Genomic DNA, 15,700 nt, shown 5'->3' with positions numbered 1-15,700 from the left:
CTTTGGATTCACTTCTCCGCCAGTCCTACCTTTCCGAAAGTGGTTGATTTTCTGTTTCTAGAGTTGCTGTTCTTCTTCTCTTCGATCTCCCGTTGGATTTGTAGGTGTTTGCAATCTTTAGATAAGCTATCTAGCTGATCTCCCGCTACCTGAAGTAGTCTCAGCCTGCTACTTATCCGCCATCTTGACTCTCCATACTACTTTTACTTTTCTAATTCAATCACAGAATTATTTAATTCAATAAATTTAAAAATTAGAGAGCAGTATATTTACTTTAAACAAATGCAATTAAACAATTAAAAATATGTCTGATATCTAGCATTTATTAATTTGAAATAGTTATACTTCTCTCAACCAATGAGTTTAATCTTAGGTGCAAAGAATTTATACCTGACTCCTCTTCACGTTGGCTGTTCAAAGCAAAACTCGCGAGCTAACGCTAGCACTTATACAGCACTGCATGATCACATTTTCTCTCCTAACTGCTTGTGGCTCTATCTTCCGGCCTATTCTATTTTTCTTGTTTCATAGTTCTTATTTTTAACGGATTCTTCTTGCATGACTACAGCCATCTTTTTAAATAAGGAGGAAGGAAAAAATGTGTTAAGTATTGTTCCCTAATCTGTAACAATTACACTGCCTACCATCATATAAGGACACATTCTGTACCAATAAACCATTCATGTTTATATGACATTTTATCTTACCAATAAAGGTAGCCCAGATCCACTACCAGAACTCTGTGACTGGTCAATAAGGTCTTTTAATGATTCTCCAACTGGAATAAATGCTTCATCTTGTTCCAAATCACGATTATAACGACGTCTGCTTGAGATGCTCTTGCAATAATGTCTTTTAAAAAAACAGAAAATAACCTACATTAAAATTCCAAAATTACAAAATTCTAGGGTGAGAAAAATCTTGAGGTTGTCGATACCATTATCTTTCCTTCAGACAGGATCACATCCAAGTTAGTCTTACAGGATAATATCTCTTCTGTTAAAGTCAAGTCCAAGAATGGAGTTTATGAGGTAGAGTTCTATGTACACGCTAAAATGGAAAGATGTCTACAGTGCACTGGCTAGTGAAAAAAAAAAACAGATTAAAAAACAGCATGCAGGGTGTGATCCTAGCTATATAATTTTTAAAAATTATATATATCTACATATGTCTAAAAAGATCAGAAGAGATACAGAACAAGTTCTAAATAACGGTTATTTCCAGGGATGCTGGAGTACTCACCTACTTTACATGAGCATTTTGATTTGAATTTGTCAGTATTTTGAATTTTGTTGTGTCAAAATGAACAATGAATATAGTTCCATTTTAAAGAAGGGAAAAGGAATTTATGCAAAGAAATCAAATAAGTTCTCTGAACTCATTCTGATGGTTTTGAAGATTCTCTTCTTACAATTTCAGATTATGAAATATTTCAAACATAAAGAAAGTAGAGATTTAACTTCCACCCACGTGTACACCATTTAAACTGAATAAATATTAACATTAAATTTATTTTAAAGAAATAAACATTAGAAATATTTGAAGCTCCTTCCACTTCCCTGATAGTTCCATTTTCTTCCTTTACTTTTGAGAAACAAACACCATCCTGAAAGGTTGTTATGTCCTCTTCCTATTTATCTACCACCGATGTACATATTCACATAAACAACACTGTTTCTCTGGATACAAATGGACTTGAATGGCATATGCTGTATTTACTTGATATCCTTCTAAAACACACACACACACACAAACTTCCTTATATACTTATCCATGCCGATACATGTTTAAAAACAAGAGCTCATGTTTATTGATGCTGAGTGTGTCAGGCCTTGTTCTAAGACTTACTTCATCTTTACAAAACTCCTAAGAGGTGAATACTATTGCTCCTGTTTTACAGGTGAGAAAACCATGGCCCAGAGGTTCATCATCTGTCCCAAGTCAGACACCACCAGGTGGTGAAGCTGGGATCCAAACCCAGACTGGGTCTGGGAGCCATGGTCTCCATCATTACTATTCTGCCAGAGAAATTATTTAAATGGTGCCTTGGGTTCTTGTTAGAAATTTACCACAATTTACTCTGACGGCCACATTTGTTAATTCCGAAAGTTTGCTAATACAAATAGTAACACAAAAATTATTTTTGTGCCAGTCTCTTGAGCAGGAGTGTAAGAATTTCTTGAAGTTACACATACTTTTTTTTTTTTTAAGATTTTATTTATTTATTTGACAGAGAGCACAAGCAGGGAGAGTGGAAGAGGGAGAAGCAGGCTCCCTGCATAGCAGGGAGCCCAATGCAGGACTTGATCCCAGCACCCTGAGATCATGACCCAAGCCGAAGGCAGTCACTTAACCAAATGAGCCACCCAGACACCCCTCAAAAGTAGACATACTTTCAATTTTAGTGATATCACTAAATTGCTCTCCAAAGTAGAATAATTTATAAAGTATAGTAATGATATTATGCCATAAAATATTTTATAATTTATAATACTATATTTTATATTATAAATGCATTGATATAATTATAATAGAAATATATAACATATATTATACTATTATAGTATATACTATATGCAGAACATATACAGAACATATAGTATATACTATACTATTACTATTATGTATATTAGACACTATGCTATATATTATACTATATATAATACTATTATTATGTTTTTAATGTATTATAAAATATAATATCACATTGTGCATTTCCCCATATTCTAGTACAAACTTGGAACTAGCACATTTTTACACTGTTCATATTTTTTCCTATAGTTCATTTTTTTCCTGTGAACTGCTCGTCATAGTTTTTGCCTATTCTATGAAGTGCCTATTCTTGCTATTCAACAGGGATGTTTTCTCTCTTTTTCTCAATGATTCATTAGGAATTCCTTATGTAATCTGGATGCCAAATCTGATAATTATGCTACAAGAGTCTTTTCTCGGTCTGTTAGTATCCTCTCATTCCACTTACGGTGGTGGTTTTTCCTCCCTTTTGGATACATGCTTTTATGCCTTAAGACCATCTTCTCAACCCTAACATCATTAGCACGTTTTAAGGGTGTTTAAATTCTGATTCTCTCATTTAGTCCTTTAACCCATTTGGCACTTACAGTAAAGGAAGGAAATTACAGAAAGCGTCAAGTCAGATTTGTTTTCTCTCTGGATAGCTCAATACACTTAGCCATTTTTGAATTTTATTTTTAAAACCTTACATGGGTAATTGACTCAAATGGTTTAAAATTTAAAAGGCACAAAAGTACATGCAATGAACAATCTTCCTCCTGCCCTTCCCTGCGCCATCAGGGAGGAACTGGAAAAAACCTGGAACTGGAACTATTTCCACAATTTCTTCGGTAATATTCTGAGGAGCATTTATGTCTATTTAGATAAAAATACATACATTGCTGTTCACCTCCCATTTTTCTTGTTTTTTCCAGAAATGGTAGTGTACCGTAAATACTGTCCTGCATCTTGCTTTTTCACTTTGCAACCTATCCGGGTGCTCAGTCCAAAGCAGTACATAAAGGGCCTCCTTTTCCTTTCATGGCGGAACAGTAGTCCCTTGTACTGCAGTTAACCATTCCTTCACCAGGAACATTTACGTTGTTTCTAGTTTTACATCATATAAGGCTAAAATGAAAAAAGTTTTTGGCATACCTGTATGCAAACTGCTAGAAGTTAGAACTGAATTTGGAATTTTGATGGAATGCTCTACTGACCTCCTCTTTCAAGGTTATACCTGTTACAAACCCCGACCATTATAGGACAGCCCATCCTTCCCACACTCACCCACACCTTTATAACACTTCTAGAACTTTGTTTTTTTTAATAAGATTTTATTTATTTATTTGACAGAGATCACAAGTAAGCAGAGAGGCCTAGAGAGGAAGGGTAGCAGGCTCCCTGCTGAGCAGAGAGTCCGATATGGGACTCGATCCCAGAACCCTGGGATCATGATCTGAGCTAAAGGCAGAGTCTTTAACTCACTGAGACACACAGGCGCCCTAGAACTTTGTTTTTAATTTTATCCAAGATCTACTCTCATCTATTTTTTAAAAAAATCTGTGTATAACAGACTCCCCCAAAATGCAACTACTAGCCTGCTGTTGACTGAAAGCCTTAACCAATAAAACAAACACCTGATTATCACGTATTTTTTATCCGGTGTGTAGTATATGCTGTATTCTTAAAATAGAGTAAGCTCTTAGAGAAAAAATGTATTAAGAAAATCACGAGATAAAGAAATTGCATTTACAGTACTATGCTGTATTGAAAAAAGATCTACATGTAAATGGACTGAGGCAGTTCAAACCCATGTTGTTCAAGTGTCAACTATATATACTGGAGTTCCCAAAGAAAAGGAGAGAAGAGGAGAGAGAGCGAAATATTTTAAGAAAAATGACCAAGACTTTTTTTTTCAGATTTAATTAGAACTGTAAACCCATAGAGCCAAAGTACAAGAAACTCAAAGAAACCTACACCAAGGTACATCATTATCAAATTGCCCAAAACCAGTAATAAAGAAAAAAAAAAAATCTTAGATGCAGCCAGAGGAAAAGGGTAGATTAGGTATAGAAGAAGAAAGGTAAGAATGGGTGGTAGCTGACTTTTCAGGGGAAACAATGCATAAAGCAGCAGCATCTTTAAAGTGCTCAAGGAAAGAGGCGCATGGGTAGCTAGCTCAGTTGGTTAAGCTTTTGCCTTCAGCTTAGGTCACGATCTCAGGGTCCTGGGATTGAGCCCTGGGCTCCCTGCTCAGTGGGAAATCTGCTTCTTCTCCCTCTGCTTGTTCTCTTTCTGCCAAATAAAATCTTTTTGACTGCACAGGGGTCGGTGCCCCTAACCCCTGCACTGTTCCACACACACACACACACGCACGCACACACGCACACACACACACACACACACACACACACACACGGCTGCTTGAAGTTCCACAACTCACTGGTGCCTAATTCATTTTTTAAGTTATTTTTTAATAGTTTAGTTTGTTTAGTTTCTTCTTTTAAAAAAGATTTTATTTATTTGACAGAGAGAGAGAGAGAGCACAAGTAGGGGGAGCAGCAGAGTGAGAGGAAGAAGCAGGCTCCCCACTGAGCAGGGAGCCCGATGCGGGGCTTGATCCCAGCACCCTGGGATCATGACCTGAGCCAAAGGCAGATGCTTAACAACTGAGCCACCTAGGCATTCCATTTGTTTAGTGTCTTCATGCCTGATGCTATTTTCTTCTACAGTAGCTAATCTGCCATTAATCTTATCCAGTGTACATTTCATCTCAGCACAGATTTCATTTCCTGAAGTTTGATTTGGGTCTTTGTATCTTCTATGTCTCTATTTCACTTTTTGAACATATAAAATACAGTTGTAATAACTATTTTAATGCCCCTGTCTACTAATTCTAAAACCTAGATTGGTTCTACCGTGCTGTTTTTGATTCTTCATTATTGGTTGTACTGGTTGTATTTTTGCATGCCTGGTGATAGCTGAATGGATACAGACATTGTGAATTTTACCTTGTTGGGTGCTGAGTACTTTTGTAGTCCTTTAAATATTCTTGAACTATGTTCTAGGATGCAGCTATTTGGAAACAGGACAATCCTTCTGAGGTGGGACCAGTGTCATGTTTCTTCTAGGGCTAATTATTTCCAATACTGAACCAAGACCCCTATGAGTACTCTAAACAAAGCCCTGTGAATTATTAAGTTTTCAAGTCTCACAGCTGGTGGGAACAGACACTATTCCCAGAATTGTGTGAGCATCGAACAATGTTTTCTTCAGTCTTATCAAGCAAAACCCCTGTGGGTAGTTTCCTCACTTGTACGTGCTGCTCAAGATTCAGCTGAATATTTGATAGGAACCTTGTGCAGATATCCAGAGTTCTTTCCTTGTGAAGCACTCTCCTCTCCAGTCCTCTGTCCTATGAACCATAACTGCTATTCGTACTCCAGACTCAGTTACATCTCCTAGAGTCAGAACCTCCTGGACTACACCTGGGTTCCTCCCGTGTCCTATAGGTAGAAATTCTCTCTGGGCAATAAGGTAGGCAATCATAAGGCTCACTTTATTTGTCTCCTGTTTTTCAGGGATTAGTGTGTTTCACGGCCTGACCGGCAGCTATCAGTATGTGAGCGGGGCTTACGGATTATAGGCTTCACGGTAAGATAACTGCCTGGGCCGTTTCATTGGGCCCACTGAGGTCAGTAGGTTTAGATCTCTTCTCTTGGGCCGGATGGATTTCCCCAAGAAGATTCTTCCCATCCGTCATTTGAATAAGCCTGGCTGACAGCATTCTGGCATAGTTGAGGAGCCCACCAATCAGTATGTAAATGTTCACTTTATCACCATATTTTCACTGTAATACCTCACCCTCAATAATGGGGGTCACCGCTAAGAATATTATCTTTGTTCTTTCCAGGGAATATACTTTCTAGCTTTCTGTTAGGGAGGTGGTGGGGAAGTGACTCTCAGAACAGGAGTCATGAATCTCAACATCTGTTGTACTTGCCATCGAAGATGGCCCACAGCAACCCTTACCGCCCAGTAAGCATGTCCTTGTTTAGTTCCCTTCCGTAACACAGTGGGACTGACCTGTGTGACCAACAGAATGTGGCAGAAGTGATGGTGTAACTTTTTTTTTTTTTTAAGATTTTTAAATTTATCTGACAGAGAGAAACACAGCGGGAGAGGGAACACAAGCAGGGGAGTGAGAGAGGGAGAAGCAGGCTTCCTGCCGAGCAGGCAGCCCGATGCAGGGCTTGATCCCAGCACCCTGGGATCATGACCTGAGTTGAAGGCAGTCACTTAACGACTGAGCCACCCAGGCGCTCCATGATGGTGTATATAGATTTGCAGTTTCCACCTTGATCTCTTGGGTCACGCTAGGAAGAAAAAGCCAGGCTTCATACTGCAAGGACACTCAAGCAGCTCTGCAGAGAGGCTCACCATCAGAGAAACTAAGGCTTCCTGCCAATTTGTGAGCCTGAGAAGGGAGCTACCTTTATTTTGGAAGGTGATCGACCAGCTCCAGGCAAAGCCTCCAGGCGAGCACAACCTCTGCTGACGTCTGGCTGGACATTATGAAAGATCCTGACACCCAGACAGTCATTCCTGAGTTTCTGACCCACAGTGAGAGATAATAATTGCTGTTTTAAGCCACTGCATTTGGAAGTGATTTCTTAATGCAGTATTGCACAACACACAGAGCATCTGACTTTCTAAAAATAGATTTTCAAGCAATCCTCTTGGTTTGACTGCCACTCTCAACTTTACTTCCAGAGATAACCAGTACTGCCAATTCTTGAGTTTCTTGGAGAATTCTAGGATATAAACTGGTTGCTACTTTCTCAAAGTTCTAGCCTAGGAGTCTGATTTTTAAGATCTGCAAAGTCACTTATTACTCATCCAAAAGCTTCACAAGTTCCAAAGTTTTTTGCTGTTATCTCTTGTTCTCCTCATCCTAGTTGGACAAAGAAGTTCAAAACTCTTTACTGCTTTGCTTTTTCTTACTGGAGGCAGCAACAGCAGGCAGGCTCAACCTGTCTCTTTAAGATTTTTGCCAGGATAACATGTGAAAACCAGTATCTCAGTATGACTTTAATTTATATTTTTCATATTCTGAGGATTCTTGAGTCATTTTTTAAAAAAGATTTTATTTATTTATTTGACATAGAGAGATCACAAGAAGGCAGAGAGGCAGGCAGAGAGAAAGGAAGGGAAGCAGGCTCCCTGCTGAGCAGAGAGCCCGATGCGGGGCTCAATCCCCGGACCCTGAGATCATGACCTGAGCTGAAGGCAGAGGCTTTAACCCACTGAGCCACCCAGGCGCCCCTTGCGTCATCTTTTTATTTTGCTTTTAAGAGCTAAAAGTATTTCCTTTTAGGTAAATAGTTCATTTTCCCACTGAGCTGCTAAGGTTTTTTTCTTTTTGATTTATAAAAGCTCTCCATGTTTGAGAAATCAGCTCTCTGTAATATGAAATGCCAATATTTTTCACTGTATTCTGTTTATGGTGGTTTCTGCCACATAGTAAAGTTTTATTTTTATGTAGTTGACACAATTTTTTTTTAATTTTAAGGTTTTGTTTTCTGTGGGTGTGTTTTTTTTTTGCTTTTCAGTCTTGTGTCAGACTCAGAAAGGGCTTCCACATTCTGAGATCATTTTTTAAAAATTCTTCCATGGTTTGTTCCAGTGCTTTAATCACTTCATTTTACGTATATCTAGCTCTAATCTGGGTAAAATTTATTCCAATGTAGGTAACTGATTAAACTGCATCTTAAACTTCATCTTTTTTTTTTTTTTTTTAAGATTTTATTTATTTGACAGAGATCACAAGTAGACAGAGAGACAGGCAGAGAGAGAGGAAGGGAAGCAAGCTCCTTGCCAAGCAGAGAGCCCGATGTGGGGCTCGATTCCAGGACCCTGGGATCATGAACCGAGCCGAAGGCAGTGGCTTAACCCACTGAGCCACCCAGGCGCCCCTTAAACTTCATCTTTAAAAAAAAAATCTTTATCTTTTTCCATGTAGCTACCTACTACAAATCCATGTATAGAATTATCCAACTTTTCCCCAGTGTTCTGAAATGTTCCCTTTACCATATACTAAATTTCTTTATATTCTTGGGTCTGTTTATGGGTCTAATAATCTGTTCTACTGATCTCTCGGTCTATCCATATGCCAGTAAGATAATGCTTTATTACTGAAGTTTATCCCCTCCTATTATTACTCTTCTCTTTCGGGAAATCATGACTAAACACAAACAATTCTGAAGGCACAAATAACTTAAGAATGATAATGTAGTTGGCTTTTTCGGACAGATTTTCAACATTCAGTAGTCCAAAAATAAGAAAAATCATAAGAACTCATGAATGAAGCAAGAAGTAGAGTTGGGTTCAACTAACTGATTAGTAGTAAGCTCCTCTTTTCCCTTAAGAAAATTATATTCTAGTTAGGAGCTTATAACCTAAAGGAGATAGAACCAGAGAATATAAGCTAATGGCATCTGACTTGTATTCAACGGTCAGTAATTTCTTTGCACTGGCTTTTATTTTTATTTTTTTTTAAGATTTTATTTATTTATTTGACAGACAGAGATCACAAGCAGGCAGAGAAGCAGGCAGAGAGAGAGGAGGAAGCAGGCTCCCCGCTGAGCAGAGAGCCCGATGCGGGGCTCGATCCCAGGACCCTGAGATCATGACCTGAGCCAAAGGCAGAGGCTTTAACACTGAGCCACCCAGGTGCCCCTGCACTGGCTTTTAAAGAATAATTGCTCATATCTAATATTCAACAAAATATTTCATATCAAAATAATTATCTTACTTGTAACAAAAGCAGCTGGAGAAGATGATCATTGCAATTATGCAGACAGCCATAGAAATGAGCACAACCAGCCACCGAATGCTGCCATCAAAAAATGGACCTGACAAGGGAAGGAAATAATGAAATATACATATTATCTTTCTATCACATATTAAAGGGGAAAAATAATTTTTAGTGTTAAATTCTAGAAAGCTTGCTTATTGTAAAAACCAGAGAAAATATTTTATTGAAAATCATGATCACACCCTTTTCGGCTAACCTACCTATGACAACAGGGGGCAGTGTAGGTTGTAAATACTGGTTACATAAATTGGTCCGACAACATTCTATCGTCCGGCGTAGCTGGGCTTTTGGTGAATCCTAGAGGAAGAGTAATAATAAAATTAAAAATGGCTTGATATTTTAAGGTTGATAATGAGGTTTTTAAAAAATATTCATAAGTATAATTTCTAATTCAGCTGAAAGAATAGGACCTCCAAATTTTGTGTGTAAAAAAAAGATTACTGAAAACTTAGAATCTGTGCTGAAATAGTGAAGATTGTAAAACTATTTTTCCTAAAGAGAACGTATGTATGTGGATGGTGTGTTGGAACAATGAATTATAAATTACAAACAAAAGTTCATTAAGTATTTTTCACTAAAACTTTGGCTTATCTTAATATATTCCTTTTCATTTGTTTTCAGTAAAAATGTATCTTTTCCTTAAAAAACATGGATAAGACGTTTTATCATAATGATGAACTAGTAGGGTACACAGGATCTCAGAACAGTACCAAAACTACTTAGGTGGAGGGTGTCCCCGTCTAAAGAAAAGAGACATCAGGAAGAGTGGTTGGGTCAGCAGAAGATACTGCGGTCTGCTTACAACAACTACACTGAGACTAATGAACCCCACGGAGAAGCAAGTTGAAGCAGATGCAGTGAGGACAAAGGCAAAATATAGAAGCCATTTTTCTGAGTTTCTTAGAGTCTACCAACCAGATATGAGACGTGTCCCTAATAGGTCAATAAATGAGCACAGGAAAACACCGTAGTCATGAGAACAGACACCAACAATTATGTGTGAAGTCTGACTTGACTGGTACAGTACTTGACAAGTTATTAACTCAAACGCTGACATTTCAGCACGGCCTGGGAAAACTGCCATTCTGGACCAAAATAGTAACAGAAAGAAATTACTTGTCATTATACAAGTAGCAACAATATAAGCAGAAATTGACCATACTATTCTTAAGTATCAGATGGCCAGAAAGAAAGACTTCAGGAGTCTATGACTTGAGATTCTATCAGGGAAAGTGGGTCAAGAGTATTTGGAAACTTTCAAAAGCTCAAGTTTTATACTTTAACTGAATTTTTAACATTAAAACAATTTTTACTTGTAAATGATCATAAAAAGAGAAGAGAGAGACAATTCAGGAGTTATACAGGTGACTCTGAAATAATCCCAGCCCAAGGACACTTACATGAAGGATGGAATGAAGAGTACTTAACTGAAGATGAGTACAAGGGCTGCGAAGCTCCAAGAACAGCTGCAGGAAGGCTAACGACCAAAATGATCTGAGCCTTGCAGAAGAGAACACGTCAAGAAAAACCAAGAAAGGGTTTCTGTGGCACTGCTAGAGGACAGACACCAAGCAACGAATGTGCTGCTGACGAGACAGCAGGAGAGGGGCACAGATCAGCACTGTACGTGGAAGCTGCTCTCCCGGACACAGCAACAGGTCCTCCAGGGCGTCTGCGCTCTGCAGGAGTGCCTGCTCTTGAAGCCGAAGCCAGGTGAGCACACCCAGCAAAGGAAGAGAGAGGCCTGGAAGGCCAGTGCGATGGTAAGATTTTAGCAAGAACGAGTACTGGGCACTGAAGAGCTAAATGTTATACTCCTTCTTTTTTTAAAAGAAAAAGAAAACAGACTTGGCCAACTAGAGTTTGGAGGCTGCAAGGTATTATGGAAAAAGCAAGGGCTCTGGAACCAAAAAGCTTATTAAATCCTAGCTTTGCCACTTACTAACTTTGTGAACGATGAACTTCTCTCTGGGCTTCTGTTTCCTCTGTTGTAAAATGGAGGACAAAAATACCTGCCTTGTGGGGTAACTGTGAGGAAATGAGGTAGCTTACACCAAGTACCTGGCACATTAAAAGCAAACCGTAAATATTTGATAAATTCTTTCTGCTCTAGTGAGTGTGATATGATCCTAGTGGGGATTCTAGAACAAGCCAAAAATGCTTACAAACTCCTAGAAGAGTCGATGTGGCTTGACCAAGAACAGCAAGAGCAGCCTCAGGTCCCACCTTTCTTCGATAGTTAACCGTATGTCTGAGTGGGCAAAGAGCAGATGATCAAGGTGGACCATTTCTGCACTATTCCTGCACTCCTCCGCTCCCATCCTCCACCCATGTCCAATTCTGTGATCTGACCAGAGTCATGTGAGCTTAGATACTTAGATGTGAATTACAACACTGTCTGGAAATGAGGTTTGTGGTCCCAGGCCTTTGATCTGTAAATCAGGAGATGGGTGATTGTGCAAAGGGAGAAAGGAACAGAAACTGCCTGGGGAACCCTGTTCTCAGGCAGCCCAAGAGTACAATATAGGACTAGGCATGGGAAAGCAATTCCCCTAAATTATCCACGCATGTATGTGATCCTTGTGTAATAGTCCGTGTGTGCTTAGGGACGCACATAACCAGCTTAACAACTGCTCAGTTATATCGTCAATATTGTAAAAGCTAACATTTATTAAGCCCTCTGTGCTGAACTCTTTACACATAGGTTATCTCATTTGATCCTTCCAACTCCCTTAGAAGTAAGAAAACAACTTGAAAAAAGAGAAGCTTCTTGTCCCCAAATTCTGCAGCTAGCAAGAAGCAGCACATGGATCTGAATACAGACTGTGAAGCTGAACAACTAACTTCTATTAGTGAGTTCAATTTATGATACACCTAGTTTAGGGGGCTTGCCGGATACTGGTTATTACTGTGAGCCCCGTGCTCTAACCACAGTTCTTTCTTCCATATTTTCAGTGATTAAAAAAGGTACAGAGTTCAGGGTTGATAAAACATGCAAATGGCATAAAACTGGAAGAAATAATCAAATTAGCACCCCCCCAAATCCTTATAAATTACAGCAAAGGACTAATTCTAACATGATAAAATGTAACATAGACAAGTATGTAACAACTGTTTAACAAAACTCATTCCATTCCCATCCTCCTATTTGTGTCAAGAAACCAAAAGAACCAACAAAGAATGGAAGAGATGTGGTTCAGCAGTAGCGTGAGTGAAAGATGGGGATTTCAGCTGATGGGAAGCTCCACAGGTTTCAAGAGTGTGGTATGATAATCTGCCATCTAACATGAGATTTGGCTGTATTTAGAAAAAGAGAAAGGAGCTATTTATCTCCCTCCCCCACACCCCGGGTCAAACCACACTTGATTCTGCATACAACCCTGAGAAACCAGAGTCACTAAAGCTGATCACACACGGAGCAGGTGAGGTGACTGGGAACTCGCATTTTCACCAGGCAAAGATGAGAGGGTATGGGGAGGAACACAGAACCACACAGAAAACTTACTTCACACAGTAAAGGGCTGTCTTATTAAAAAGGCTTTAGATTTGTCCTCTGTGGTCCAAAGGGGTAGGAAGAGATTTATAGTCATTAGAAGGAAGAGCTTTCTAAAGATCAGGTCAGGTTGTTCATACAGATGAAATAGGTGGTCTTGGGAGGCGAGGACCCATTACTAGAGGTGTTGCACTAGAAAACAGACGGGATGCAATACGTGTGTGTGTGGGGGGGAGGGATCCCGAACTTTAGCAGAGGTTGGACCATATAACCTTTAAAGTTTCTATCAATCCTGAGAATTTCTTAATGATGGAAATAACTTCCTAAAATAGTCAAACCTTAAATTTGTCACAAACGGTTCCATCTGAAACTGTTTTTCAGAAACACTGGAAGGACTGCTGGGGTAAAATTACTGTACAGGATTTTGAAGAGATTAGATTTATACCCGACAGCCATCAGGATGTTCATAAACTCTTTCTTACCAGCCCTATAATGCCTTTGCTGCTGCTGTTAAAATAACTCCACTGAGATTTCCTTACAAGAGCTTGTCTCAGTGATACAAAGGTTACTGCCCATTACCCTAAAGTCTTTCCAGTTAGTTTTATAATCCATGGGTGATACTGTGACAATATTTTTTGCAGTCATGACAATCTGCAAACAGGATGATTCAAACCTTTTTTTAAAAAGTAAAATAATCTGAAAAAAAATCTGGAACTTCAATTAATACAATCTTACTATTTGAAGCAAGAGCTAAGCTTCCTCCAATATATTTGATTTACAAGAAGATACAGTGATGAACAGATCAGGCACACTCCTCCTGGAGAGATGAATACTTTTCATGTGGTCCCTCCCTTCTTTATTTCAGAGGCCGCAATGGAGATCCTTACCTTGCACTGAAAGTCAGATCCTTCATATTTCATACACCCTGAAGCTAATGTGGTTTCTCCCTGGTCATCTTCTTCTATGATGGCAAAGCAATGCCCATTAGTTCTAAAAGAAAAGACCCCACAAAACAAAACAAAACAAAAAAAAACCCGTTACATCAGAAAGTACCAATTAAATCTCAATTTGAATGTGACTGGATACGGATGGCCTGTAGTTCCTGTTTTTTGAACTAGAACTATATTCGTGTTATTTATTGGCAAAACTCTATGGGTTTTCAGGCAAATGAAAGAGGTCACGTCTGAACTAAAACCTAATGGTCCAAGGGGAAAAAGATTTCTTTTAAAATGAGTCCTCTAAATATGACTATGTAACTTCTCTTTGCTAATCAGAGTTACATGATCACAGAAAGCGGATTTATAAAATTTTACAAAGTAAAGAATCTTAATGTTTTAAAAATATGTGTAAAAATGGCTGCCTCTTTAGGGCACCTAGGTGGCTCAATCGACTGAGTGTCTGACTCCTGGTTTCCGCTCAGGCTCAGGTCAAGATCTCAGGGTTGTGGGATCAAGCCCTGTGAGCAAGACACCATGTTCAGTGGGGACTCTGCTTGAGATTTACTTGCTCCCCGCCCCACCCCGCTTTGCCCCTTTCCTAACTCGTACACACTTGCTTTCTTGCTTTCAAATAAATAAATCTTTTTAAAAAATGACTTCCTCTTGGGGTGCCTGGGTGGCTCAGTGGGTTAAAGCCTCTGCCTTTGGCTAGGGTCGTGGTCTCAGGGTCCTGGGATTGAGCCCCACATCGGGCTTTCTGCTCGGCAGGGAGCCTGCTTCCTCCTCTCTCTCTGCCTGCCTCTCTGACTACTTGTGATCTCGATCAAATAAATAAATAAAAATCTTTAAAAAAAAAAAAAGACTTCCTCTTTTATCCATAGAATTTTCAGTATTCACATACAATAGACAATAAATAAAAACAACTTTTCTATGAAACACAAAACCAGACTAAATGACAAAGAAAAACACATTTGGGAATAACAGACTGACTAAGATCGTGAGAGGTGCGTTTTACCGAATGTGATAAGAAAAAAGGGATAACTTCTGAAGAGCATCAAGAAATGTACATATATATGTACTTAATGAAATGTTATCATTTTAGTATTAGTATGTTGGAGTTTATCCCTAATATATTCATTTAGACCTTAATGGATAGGAAGACACTTGTGAAAGTTTTTTTTGTGTGTGGGTTGCCTGGGTGGCTCAGTCAGTTGTGTCTGACTCTTGGATTTTGGCCCAGGTCATGGTCTCAGGATTGTGGGATTGAGACCCATATCAGGCTCCGTGCTCAGCTGGGAGTCTGCTTTAGATTTTCTCTCTCTCTCTCACAAATAAATCAATAAATAAAATCTTAAAAAAAAAAAGTTTTTGGGTGTTCTTACTTATTCACATCAGTAAGTATATTATCTCTACTTAAAAGACTCTTGCAGGGGGCGCCTGGGTGGCTCAGTGGGTTAAAGCCTCTGCCTTCGGCTCAGGTCATGATCCCAGGGTCCTGGGATCGAGCCCCGCATCGTGCTCTCTGCTCAGCGGGGAGCCTGCTTCCTCCTCTCTCTCTGCCTGTCTCTCTACCTACTTGTGATCTCTATCTGTCAAATGAATAAATAAAAAAATCTTAAAAAAAAAAAAAAGACTCTTGCAGAATTATTACCTTTTTATAGGGAAAAATACTAAGTATGGGGCAAAAGTCTGTTAAAATTAATGATTCAGTTCTATTCTGGATTACTAAACCACTAACAGCACACACATATCAGGCACATACTACAGACAAGAACTTTGGCAAGAAATTACTTGGTGCCACAGTGGGGAACACACCCCTGTGACAGATCATCCAAGCTGTCACGATAAATTCAACCACCACCAGAGGACAAAACAACAAAT

The 15,700-nt window shown here is 39.1% G+C and overlaps 1 protein-coding gene across 1 annotated transcript in view; it reads right to left on the bottom strand.

Moving 5' to 3' along the window:
- The window catches only part of LOC111144836 (bone morphogenetic protein receptor type 1A), a 140,434-nt gene that overhangs the window by 14,454 nt on the left and 110,280 nt on the right, over window positions 1-15,700 (bottom strand). Inside the window, exons 5-8 of the mRNA XM_022499358.1 lie at window positions 13,769-13,871; window positions 9,589-9,685; window positions 9,326-9,425; window positions 708-852 (exon numbers count right to left, since the gene is read on the bottom strand). Of these exons, the coding sequence (XP_022355066.1) occupies window positions 708-852; window positions 9,326-9,425; window positions 9,589-9,685; window positions 13,769-13,871 (445 nt within the window). The remainder of the gene's footprint in view (window positions 1-707; window positions 853-9,325; window positions 9,426-9,588; window positions 9,686-13,768; window positions 13,872-15,700) is intronic.

The sequence above is a fragment of the Enhydra lutris genome, unplaced genomic scaffold, assembly GCF_002288905.1.
Source record: "Enhydra lutris kenyoni isolate GAN:26980312 unplaced genomic scaffold, ASM228890v2 scaffoldscaffold12, whole genome shotgun sequence".
NCBI lineage: Eukaryota > Metazoa > Chordata > Mammalia > Carnivora > Mustelidae > Enhydra > Enhydra lutris.
The sequence above is the reverse complement of the archived record's forward strand: the minus strand, read 5'-3'. Positions and strand labels throughout refer to the sequence as shown.